At 52.1% G+C, this 12,579-nt stretch overlaps 1 protein-coding gene across 1 annotated transcript; it reads left to right on the forward strand.

The window, feature by feature from the left end:
- KCTD7 (potassium channel tetramerization domain containing 7) lies at positions 200-10,619 on the forward strand. Its single transcript, XM_018040624.1, has 4 exons — positions 200-565; positions 3,123-3,292; positions 6,230-6,408; positions 6,848-10,619. Exons 1-4 carry the CDS (start codon positions 422-424, stop codon positions 7,222-7,224), a joined length of 870 nt encoding a protein of 289 aa, XP_017896113.1. The 5' UTR covers positions 200-421; the 3' UTR covers positions 7,225-10,619.

A 12,579-nucleotide genomic window follows, 5' to 3' on the forward strand; every position in this document is an offset into this window, starting at 1 on the left:
CGCGGAGCCAGTGGTAGCGGGTGGAGAGGGCGAGCCCGCTGACCAGACGGCCAATCAGAGCCGGGAAGGCCAGCGGTCTGGCATCTGATGGCTACTCAGGCGCGGGCTGAAAGCTCTGTCTGCCCTGAGATTGGTCGAGCTTCCTGCCAATCGGGGGCGGACGCTAGCGGGGTTCGGCCAATAGCGTGAGGCAGCCGGGTCAGGCCAGTGGCCCTGTGGTCCCCACCAGTGGTCGGCGAGCGGGTCGGCGCTGAGGGAGTCGCCGCCCTCCATCCTGTGCGCGCTGCGCTCTCGGCCCCTCCGGCCCCGCCTGTCGGCCGCGCCGCGTCATGCCAGGAGCTGCTGGGTGCTAGTGCCCGGGCCGCCGCCCTCCCACCCGCCCGCCCGCGCAAAGCCGCGCCCACTGCCCAGAGCCAGAGGGATGGTGGTAGTCACGGGGCGGGAGCCAGACAGCCGTCGCCCGGACGGTGCCATGTCCAGCTCCGACGCCGAAGACGACTTTCTGGAGCCTGCCACCCCGACGGCCACGCAGGCGGGGCACGCACTGCCTCTGCTGCCGCAGGAGGTACCTGGACCGGGGAGGGGTTGGGGGCGCGGGAAGGGCCGCAGAACGAGGAGCCAGTGTCCGGCAGAGCTGACCTTGGGATGTGAGCAGCGCGGAGGTGCAGGGTGGGGGTCGGGCCGAGGGCGGCGCCAGTCCTCTCTGCTGCCCTACCCACCCCGCTCCCACCACCCACCGATCCCCCCCACCCCTTGTCAAACGCACCAGGTGTGTCTTCCCTGTCCCAGGAGGCACCTGGCCCTCCCATCCTCCTCCTTCCAGGATTCACTGCCTCCTGGGTTGGTACTCCCATCCCTTTGTCCCACCCTTATCTACTGGAGGAGGGAGGGTAGGCCATGGGAAGGGACCCTTGGAGCCCCAAGAGATGATAGTGTTTTCTAGAGAATCCAAGAAGACGCCTGGGTAGTTGTGCAGACCCAGTATCCAGCTGCCCAGAGAGTGGGGTCAGGGGCAGTGTGCAGATGTAAAGCAGGCCAGTTCATAGCTGTAGCCTTACCCACCTGACAGCTCCATGGCTCTCCCCCCTAGATGCTGTGCTGTGACGCACAGTGGTGTCCACTGGTCTTACTGAATGCATGTGACACTATCTTGTGAACACCTGAAATGACCCTCCAGAGGAAAGAAGGAGGGGCCCTGCTGGACACTGAAGACAGAGGCTAGGAGATAGGGGTTAAGGTAATGGCAGACGTGGACACATGTGACAGGTAGCATTCTAGATGAAGGGACTCAACCCCAGAAGGGCAAGGTGGACCTGGGTGAGGCTCTTGGGAAGTTTCAGTGTCCTCTTGGGGTTAGGAGGCTGTGCTCTAAACATCATGGGACATTTGTGAAATGGGCAAAACTCCAGGAGGACTTTTGTAATTGAAGAAAGAAAAGAGCCGTTGGAGACACGGGGTGCCATTTGTGTGTGTGTGTGTGTGTGCTCTGTCACTGGGAAACAGTCTGTTTTGAGAGAAAAAGCATAGGACCTGGAGATAATAGGCCAGCACTCCAATGCCAGCTCTTTCACAGTACGTGGCTCCATGTGAGTAATGTAAAATGTTACATGGCTTCATGTGAGTGATATAAAGTATTATTATCCCCCAATAATATTCGAGTCCTTGATGTGCACATAGAATAGTTTTAGAGGAGCTAGCTGTTGAATAAGCAGAAGGCATTTCCTATGTCCTTTGGGTGCGGATGAGTAATATTACCTACATTCACAGAACTGTAAATGCCTGTCTGTCTGATTCATCCATTCATTCGATGCTTGTTTGAGGCTTCACTATGAGCCAGGCACACTGCACAAGACCCTGGACCACTTTGATGTACTGTGTTTGTTCTTACTTTTGTTTCACAAAGGATTTGAATGTTGGGAGAAAGGACTGTCTAGATAAATACACACAGACTTTCACAGAGCCAGAGCGATGTCGTAATATTGAAGTATGCAATGGGATACAATTTTAGTTAATCTGGAGGAGGTTTGTGGGAAAATTAGAATTGGCCTGGTTTCTTTCAAAGCCACAAGCAGTGAAGAGATTAGGGGGGAAAACAAAACAAAACAAAACAAAACCCTGAGCATATTAGGGAGAACCTAGAGCTTCTCAGGGCAAATGTTGGTACCCTTATTCCCTGCCCTTGACTCCAGAACTATAACTGGACTGGGGACTAATCTCACTGCACAGATTAAGGAGGGAAGCAGAGCGGTACAGAGGGTGAGGAGTGGATGCCTGGCGTTATTCAACAAGCATCTGTGAGCCCTGCTCTGGGTGGCCTCACAATAGGTGAACAAGATGCTGCCCCTGCCCTCGGAAAACTTGGGCAGTAATACATAACCACCAACAGCACAAAGCACCTATTGTGCAAGGCATTGTTATAGAGGAGAATGTGGGTATAGTGAAGGCACAATGGTGGGAGTGTTTAGTTAAACCTATCTTGGGGCAGGCAAGGGACGACAGAGTAGAATTGCTCACGCAGGACTTCCCTGGTAATCCAGTGGTTAAGACTCAGTGCTCCTAAGGCACGGCTTAGATGCCTGGTCAGGGAACTAGACCCGCATGCTGTGACTAAGACGCCTGAGCAGCCAAATAAATAAATCTGTGAAAGAAAGTAAAAGAAAAAAATTTCTCACAGAGCAGGCAGTCTTGAATAGAAGCTCTTAAATGAATGGATGCTGCTAACCTATACCGTGCCTTGGTGTGAATTAGAAGGGCGCTCAGCTGGGCTAGCGGAGCCTGCTCGCCGGGGTGCCCTTGCGCAGTGAACAGCACACACTGCCGTATGGGGCAGTTGCATTTGCTGAATGGACAGAAGGAGTGGCAGGAGCACGGGGGACATGAGCAAAGGCACAAAGATGGGAAGTTCAGAAAGCGGAAGGAGGACAGCGAAGGCTTTGAACTCTGGAGCAGAGGTAGGAGGACTGCAGGGAAGAGACCCGATTTAAGAGCTGTGGAAGGAGGAGGGGAGGACTTGGTAAAGGCTGAGGGGGTGGGGGGATGGGGAGAGAAGCGGTCAGAACGACGCCCCGCCGGGGCTCGCCTCCCCAGCCGCCGGACTGAAAGCGCCGGCGATTCCTCCCCAGTTCCCTGAGGTCGTCCCCCTTAACATCGGAGGGGCTCACTTCACCACACGCCTGTCCACCCTGCGGCGCTACGAGGACACCATGCTGGCGGCCATGTTCAGCGGGCGACACTACATCCCCACCGACGCCGAGGGCCGCTACTTCATCGACCGCGACGGCGCGCACTTCGGGTACGTCCTTCCCTCTGCCGTCACCTGCGGTCCTGGTGAGTGAGTGGCCTGGGCTGGGGCCCAGGACCGCGAAACCTTCCGTAACACCCGGAAGAGGAGATAACCTGCTGGTGGGATTTAATAAATGTGCACTCTGAACTGGATCGGCCTTCTTAGTTTCTTTCCCGGAGGAGGCAAGGACAGCCCCAGACATCCCAGGTAACACACGTTGGGTAGGTGTGATGAAACCGCTTCTCTGCTGTGCAAAGACTGGAAAGTGGAATTCCACCAGTGTCAGTATCACCCTTACGGAGGAACATGGTGTATGGTGGTGGTTCCCAGACTTCTTTCAATAGTTTTAAACAAACAGGGAGTTCCCTTGTGGTTTAGTGGTTAGGACTCCATGGTCTCCCTGGCAAGGGCCTGCATTCAGTCCCTGGTTGAGGAACTAAAGATCCCACAAGCTGCACAGTGCAGTGATAAATAAATTAATAAAAATAAAACAGGTAAGGGGGGAGGGCCAAATAGGGTTGCCATCCTATAGTATTGCCAAGTCTCAAAAAAAACCCTTCAGTTATTACTGTCATTTTAACAGTAAAACATGGGAAGACATAATCTCAAAAAAAAAGTCTTTCCCAGAAATAACTTCTGACAACTTTACACTCAAGTTAAAGACTCTGTGTTTCCGTTTCCTTGTTTGTGAAATGAGAAATAATTATAGCTGCTTTGCAGGCCTGTCATGTTTATTAAATAGAGTCTTGGTGTGACCTCTGGCCGGATCCTTTGCATATATGGCTGAAGCTCTTTGCCCCGTCCGTCTAACTTTGGAGATGACTGGAGAACTAGCGTGGTCCTTGACCTTGAACAAAAGGAAACCCTCCACTGCTACATCTCTGTGCCAGCCTCCAAGTAGGCTTGCCCACACTGGGAAGAGGGTCATTTTTCATCCTCAGAAAGGAGCCTCTGGTCAAATAATTTGCTTTGAAGCATCTGGGTTTCCCCATTGGGCTGTCAGCTGCCTCCAATGCTGAGAAAACAAAGTGTCACATCTCTCTGCAGATCTATAAAAAGATTTTTGTTTGCAGGCTGTTTGAGGGAGGAAAGTGCTGGCCCCAGCTGACATCTCCCACAGTACTCCTCGCTGGGCCTGGCCACAGGGTTATGTTTTTCAGAGCTCACTGAGGTTTGCCTTCGAGCCTAAAGGACTAATTTTGGAAGGGGTGATGGGGAGGGGGCACTAGGTATGGCCTTGGGCTGCTGTGCCCATGCTCAGGTGGCCACAGCTGGAGAGTGGCAGGGCCAAGCAAGGGTGTGGCAAAAAACAGGATATTGTGGCATTCATCCTCAGGCTACTGGACTACAGTGGCCTGTGAGTCACCAGCAGCCTGTGAAGTTGTGGAAAGATTCAGATAAAAGAGTTTAGGGCTTTTCTCCGTGGGTGAGCACATGTGCCCCCAGCACCCACTGTGGAGGCTGCTTGGGCCTCCCCCTGGGCTGGTTTCCAGTTAGGCTCAGTACATAGTCCTTTGGACTAAAGTCTGGACCATTGTGGGTGTGAGCTTGGAGTCACCTGTGTCTGCATCTGGGCCTCCAGCAGCCGTGGCTTCTTTAGTAAGAGTGTTCCTTAAGTTCTCTGAGCTCCAGTTTTTCCTCATTTATAAAATGGACGCAAGAGAGCACTTACCCCATGTCACTGAAGGGATTATATGGGATAACGCCTGAACAGTGGCTGACAGATGATCACTTAGTGAGTTCTGGCTGGTGTTGCGTCATGGTCATAAACTAAACTATTGAGGTAACAGCTTGATGTTGGGGTTTACTCATGCACCCTCACAGAGGAGCCCTTCCACACCTACCGGTGATAGGTCCAATGACTTAGCACTGCAGAATCTAAAGAGAGAACTGAAAGAGCTGAATTTTTATTTTAAGAAAATACAGTGTGTCATTTTTATTCACTCCTGAAGCCAGTTTGTTCAGGTGTCAGGGCTCGGCAGTCATCTTCTCTGTATAGCATAATACTGATGGCAGGGATGGGTGGGGGGTGCAGAACTCATCCACGTGGCCAGTGGGAATGAAATGCTACAGCCACTTTGTCAAACAGGCATTTATGACCAAAAAGTTCTCCTGCTGACATTTACCTAAGAGGGATTGGTGCCCAAGTCCACAAAAATGTTTACAGGGAATATTTATCACAGCTTTACTCTTAAGAGACCCCAAACCGGAAACAACTCAAATGTCCATCAGTAGGAGAATGGGTAAATAGTTTGTAGCACACCCATATAACGGTGTGATACTTAGCAGTAAAAGGAAGAAAAACAACAAAGGAAGGGAAATCCTGCTGCACACAATGTAGGAAATTAATCTCAAAAACACTAGGTTGAAGGGAAGGAGCCAGGCATGTTCTGTATCTTGATATAGGTGGTGGTTGTTATGGGTATATTCATAGGTAATATTAACTATACCTCAATTAAAATATATAAAGAGGTTAAATATATCTTTTCATTTTTCCTATATTACTTTCCTGTACTTAATAATTATATTAATAATGGTACTGATAACAACCACTAACACTTATTGAGGGCTTTCTCTGTGCCGGATGTCTTTCTTTCTTGGTCTCACCATGCGGCATGTGGGATCTTACTTCCCTGACCAGGAATTGAACCCATGGCCCCTGCATTGGGAGCATGGAGTCTTAACCACTAGAAGTCATTGTGCCGGGTATTTTCTAAGAACTTTTTATATGTTAACTTATTTAACCCTTTCATAACATGATGGGGTAGTTTTCTGACTTTCTCCCCATTTTACAGAGTAGAAAATCAAGGTACAGAGAGATTAAATTCTCTTAACCTGAGGTTACACAGTGGGCCGCCTGGGTCTAGAGCCTGTGTTCTAGCCTCTGGGAGGCCCTGTCTGGGTCCATCAGCTCCCCCTCACCTGCCCTCTTTCCTTCCTGCTCAGCGATGTGCTGAACTTCCTGCGCTCAGGGGACCTGCCACCCCGGGAGCGCGTGCGGGCTGTGTACAAGGAGGCCCAGTACTATGCCATCGGGCCCCTCCTGGAGCAGCTGGAGAACATGCAGCCACTGAAGGGGGAGAAGGTGCGCCAGGCATTCCTGGGGCTCATGCCCTACTACAAAGGTGAGGGGGCCACGACCCGGGGCAGTCGAGGTGCACAGAGGGAGGGTTGCGAGGCATCTGTCAGTGTCGGGATCTCCACCAGGAGAGGGGGGTCACGGCTTCCTACACACCTGTCATACTTGGGATGGGAGCGGGTCCCGCTTCGCTTCCTGCCATCCTCAGTCACAGGGGGAGACTCAGGTGAAATAGGGCGCACCTTGCCTGCAGCGTCATCAAGTTGCATTTCAGAAAGACACCCTCATCCTGTCCCATTGGTTTCCTTTGGCCCTGCAGAACCGCCTACCATCCCCGGTGAAGTTTGTGCCCCTCATGGGCCCACAGAGTGCCCTCCCTGGGGATCTGTCTCTTCCCTCCAGACGTCACTGGGGTGGTCTCTCTCTGCTCCCTACCCCACCTCCCAGCCTCGTCCAGTGATGGGCTCTGTGTTCACCCCCCGTAGACCACTTGGAGCGGATCGTGGAGATTGCCCGGCTGCGCGCTGTGCAGCGGAAGGCCCGCTTTGCCAAGCTCAAGGTCTGTGTCTTCAAGGAGGAGATGCCCATCACCCCCTACGAGTGCCCACTGCTCAACTCTCTGCGCTTTGAGCGGAGCGAGAGTGATGGGCAGCTCTTTGAGCACCACTGTGAAGTGGACGTGTCTTTCGGGCCCTGGGAGGCCGTGGCTGACGTTTACGACCTGCTGCACTGCCTGGTCACGGACCTGTCGGCCCAGGGCCTCACCGTGGACCACCAGTGCATCGGGGTGTGTGACAAGCACCTCATCAACCACTACTACTGCAAGCGCCCCATCTATGAGTTCAAGATCACGTGGTGGTGAGTAGCGCTGGCAGGGAGCAGAGTCCCGTCAGGGAGGGTAGCCGGTCTCCGTGGTGGTTCTGGGAGCGCGGTCCCCGGAGGGGCTCCTGGCTGCCCCAGCACCTCCTGAGGTGAGGATGGGTCCCAAGGCTCGGCTCCAGGAGGACGGAGGGGCAGCCCCGGGCTCCCCGGCTACACCTTGGGGCCAGACTCGAGGCTGGTGTTCCCCGGAGGCCCTCAAGGCACGACGGTCTCTGCCCAAGGCTGATGGGGTCCAGTTAGCAAGGGCTTGACCAGCAAGTCCAGAGAGGTTTTGTCATTTTCTTGACCTTGCAAGAGAGTTTGTGCCCTTTTAGAGCCACGTTGCCAAGCTGATGTAGGCATAACCACTCTTCCACCCTCATCCTCAGTGTCTCAGTGAGAACCTAGAACATGGTGGGGGGGACTTTGCCTGCGGGCCCCCCCACAGCCCCTGACTGAAGAAGGAGCATCTTGTTTCCTTCTTCCCCCAGCGAAGGCCCCATGCTTCATTTTAGGATGTGGAAAGAGTCTTTTCCTCCCGAGACATACTCTTCACCACCTTTTGGAGATGTTACCCTAGTTGCCAAAGCCATGCACCAGGTTGGCCTTAGAAAAGCACAATGTTTACAGCCCTGCCTCAGGGTCTGGGCTTCTCCTTTCCACCAACCTGCCTTGCTTGAAGGGTGATTGCCTCCCGGGACTGGAGTGTACATTTCAGGGACTCCTTCTGAAGTCAGTCAAGCAGGCAGGATGCCTAGATCTTCTTTGAGATGTAACATCCTTTCTAGAGGCTCAGAATCCCTGCTTGGCCACTATTCCATGTGTTAGGATCCAGTTTACGGTGAACCTCCCTGGACGGGGAACCCCTGTTGCTTTTTCCCGTCAGTGTTCTCCTTCTAGGAGATTGTCTGTCTTGGGGAAGGGAAGAAGGGGCTGGGGGAGAGGCGCAGCTGTCCCTGGAGCTGAGGGATGACAAGCAGGAAGCCAGTTTGGAGAGAAGAAGATCCAGCAGCTTCTGCTCCACTGTGTTTCCTTCTTGCTATGTCTGCAGCCTGGGGCCGCCAGTCGGGGGTGGGCCTGCGTGCCCAGGAAATACTCTGCGGCCCCAGTCATTGGAGCGGGCATTCCCTGCAGTCGCAATTGAACTTAACCGCTCCCGGGTGCTCTTACAAGATTTTTTTCCTATGAGCCTCATCGGTCTCATTCTTCCAGGAGGAGACTGGTGAGGGGGGCGGGAGCTGAGGAGAAGCAGGCCAGACCTCGGCTGAATTCCCTCACGCAGTGACCCCTTGGCCACTGTGTGAGAAGATTCCAGGCATGGGCTCCCACTCGTACATTGTATTCTCGTGTGCGTGGAGCAGGCGTCCAGGCCAACATCGGAGGGGATGGTCCAGTCAGTGCTTCAGGTTCCGAAATAACGCATCCTCTCCTTGTTCTCATCTGCAAACGGATTGTCACTTTTCTGGAGCTGACATCCCTGCTTGGACCCCAGTAGCACAGCCCTTGCCTTGTTCTCACAGGAAAGTGTCTGATTTAAGTTGCCCAGACTGGCCAGTAGCTTGAACTCCTGTAAAAATTTGTTTTCTGACAGACAGTGAGACAGGCTCTTCAGGAGGGAGCCGGTGTGAGGAGAAAGCAGACAGTGAAGCCCAGATCTTTCAGTAATCCCACCTCTGCCCCTTCTCTCTCACTCCTCAGCGCAGAGCATCACAGCACTGTTATTTTATTTTTTTATTTTATTATTTTTTTATTGTTGTTAGCTCTCAGTTATTTAGAGTCCACACACAAAAGACAGGGAGCAACTGGTTCACGCAAATGCAGGTTTGCTCAAAATCAGGCCCTTAAGACTTGCCGGGGGCTCCAGGGGCACTGAGTAAGAACACTGGCCCTGTGCCTCTTGCTGGAGACACCCCTGTTTCTCTGCTCCCCGAGTTTTCCTCGTGTTGGGGTGCTCCGTGCCTCCGTGGGGAGACAAGGCTATAGGCCGGTAGACCAGGCTGGGTGGAGACACCAGCAGCTAGCTTAGAGCTCTTTCCACATGGAGTAAGAGAACTTGATGACCACGTTGGGCCATCCTCTTATGAGAAGCCAAGGCCAGGCTGCAAAGTGCTGTTGGACATGGGGGTTTGTGGCGATGGCCTCCGAATAAAGGTCAGCTCTGAGGAAGTGACCTCTCCCAGTTGGGTTCCCTTTTCAGCTGTCAGTGGCCAGGCCCAGAGCATATGAAGGGTTGGGTCAGGAAGGAGGGTTCCAGAGGACAACTGCTTCCCAGAGTGAAAGGAAGTCCATGTTCATGGAATTCTTGTGCGTAACGTCAGTTGGTCAAACCAAAGGACTTTGAAGCTTCCCTTACGTTTGACTTTGGGCACCTTTTCTCCCAGGAGCTCTGCTCAGTCGTTGGGACGGTGCAAGTTTTAGGAGATAGGACTGCATGGTGCAATGCTAGCTGCAATTTAGTAAGAATGAAAAACTTAACAGCAACTCAGTTTGCAAAGATTGAAACACAACGAGAGAGACACAACAACACAGCGAGACCCATCCCACCATCCCAAGGTGGGGGAATTCTTTGGGTAATGCTCTAAATCGAAGAAATAAAGGGATCGTCAGCATCCTTATTCAACTTCTGGTGAGCTCACCAGGCTGTCAAGTGCTTATCATGTGGAAGGCAGTCAACTGTGCTCTGCAATTTTCTGTCTTTCTCCCCGGGATTTGGGACATTCTGGGAGCTGTCTGGAGTCTTGTGCCTCCGGCTGCTCAGGTGAAGTCATCTTCCTGTTCTGGGTCACTCATTGGAGGACTTGGAAATTGACAACCGCAAGCCACAGTGTTGGGTGAGCCTCAGGGTATCATCTTGGTCTAAGCTGTATCCTCTAATGGTTAAGACAGATAACAACAGAACAGAAACCACTCACTCCCAGCATTTTGATCCCAGTTAGGATTTCAGATATCTTCCTTCTGCATACCTTCTGTCCGTATTTGATTGTACCGTAAGTGACTAAGCTCTCTCAGGTACCATTTTGCTGTGGCTCTTTCAAGAAGGTGGTGCCTGCCTCATGATGCTTATTACAAGGGAGGGTTTATTCATCAGAAGCCAGAGTTGTGGGAGCAGGGGCGGGAGAGGCACTTTTTGGAATTTTGGAAGAATCATACGTGTATACACATATGTTAACTGGGGTAGGGTGGGCTGGCTGAGGGGTCGGGAGATGGGAACGGAGACCAAGAAGGGGAGCAGGCAGTTGCCTCTGGGTGTGGGAGGTCACGGGTCCTTCGTCGTCTGTAGTGTTGGGTTTGTGTACGCCGTATGATGCTGCCTGTGTTCCTTCATTTTCCTGTCGGTGAGGGCTTTGATCCACAGAGCCTCGGTACCCTCACTAGCATTAAAGTCAAGAACTAGAACCTGGGTGTCGTGCCTTTCTTATTTAGAGATGTATTCTTATCACTCCTTCACCCTCCAGGCTGCCAGCATATGTGTTGATTTCTGCTTAAAACGTGGTATGTTTGGTGTTGCCATGCTAAATCAAGCAGACCCTTCCCTGTGACATGTGGCTGAACTTCCACCCAGACTTGAAGTTAAAGGGGGATGGGCCCCCCTGGAGGTCCCTCTGCAATTACCCTCACCTGATCTCTGTCCTGGTAGGCATACCCACCTGTGCCGCTGGATTTCTGGGGTTTTTATGCAGTACTGACCATTTGTTCATGACCCTCAAATTCCTCCCCTGACCATTCTATCTTTTTAGGAAGCGGGTTCACCTGATCCTTCACTGAGGACCCAGAATTCCCATTGCTGAAAGCCCTGTACCTCTTTTCTCCTGTCTTGGGCCTGCACCCCCAAGACACACTCCAGTGCCTCGATGGGGGTCACAGGGAGGCACCAGCATGAGTAGCCTCTGGCCCTTGTCCCTACATCTTCATGATGCTGGAATTGGTTGAGGCCGGCGATCCTTCCAGGTATGAGAGTTGCAATATAATAAACAGACCAGAGGCACCTTGTGAAAGAACCCCTACCGGGAGTGTCTGCAGCAGTCTGGAGCAGTCAAGGTGAAACTGGCAACTTGGTTCACACAATGAGGGCGGGTCTGGTTTTTCAAACACTTTGGCTTCAGAAGAGGCTATGTTACATGTACAAGACCCCAGGAGGCCAGCAGAGGACTCTGGCTCTGGTTGCAGCTGAGCGAAGCCACTGCAAACTGCAGGCAGGTACCCACGTGCCGCAGTGCTTAGTTGCTTTGCTCAGTTGTAGCCCACCAGGCTCCTCTGTGCATGGGACTCTCCAGGCAAGAATACTGGAGTGGGTTGCCATGCCCTTCTTCAGGGGATCTTCTTGACCCAGGGATTGAACTCGTGTCTCTCTTGCATTGGCAGGTGGGTTCTTTACCACTGAGCCACCTGTGCAGCAGAGGCCAGCCAAAACCCAGAGCTTCCCAGAGTGGACACGAAAAGGGACAGTATTCTCTTACAACAGCTGATGGGCATGCCAGGGGAGGAAGCTGAACACCTGCTCACCTCTTTGCCATCCATGTGCCTTCACGTCCCACCCATTCAAAATGGAAAATAACAGAGACTTCTTGGACCTTACATCTGACATATCAACCTATAAGGTCTCCGTTCCTGAATTGCATTTGGAGTCATTTGTATCAGTCAGGAGAAAAAAAAAAAGCTACACAGTAATTTGAATAATTTATATCTTGAGTATAAATAGTTACTAATTATAATACAATTGGAGGAATGAAGGATTGGCTAATAAAGAGTAGGGATAACTATAAAGAATATAGGAATAGCTAAGAAGCAGCCATTAAGACTGAGATAGAGGGTCCAAGGATGAATACCCCCTCCCCCAAGAGCTGGTATCCAGACCTTTTTGGACAAGGCATGGCCAGGTTCACTGAATGACAGAGAAGTCATGGGGGTGCCGTGCTGGTGAAACTTGCTGGAAATCTACCCTCTGAGGTGCTGGAAAAATCTGGAGGTGTCTTGTCAGGGGCTCTCTACTACAAAACCACCCCTGGGAGTGCTGGGGAAAGCTTTTTGTGACTGCAGACCACCTTGTATGGCAGCAGCTGGGTGTGGGAGAAGCTATATGAGCTGTGAGCAAGCACACCAGAACCAGAAAGGAAACATCTCTCCCCTTGCAGCGTCTCACTTATACGTGGAATCTAAAGTATGGTACAAATGAACCTATTTACAGAACAGAAGCAGACTCACAGACACAGAGATCAGACTTGTGGTTGCTGGGGGTAGGAGTCGGGGAGGGAGAGAGATGGACTGGGAATTTAGGATTTGTAGGTGCAAACGACTAAATTTAGAATGGATAAACAACAAGGTCCTACTGTATAGCACAGGGAACTATATCATTATT

This window comes from Capra hircus, chromosome 25 (genome assembly GCF_001704415.2).
Source record: "Capra hircus breed San Clemente chromosome 25, ASM170441v1, whole genome shotgun sequence".
In the NCBI taxonomy this organism is placed as follows: domain Eukaryota; kingdom Metazoa; phylum Chordata; class Mammalia; order Artiodactyla; family Bovidae; genus Capra; species Capra hircus.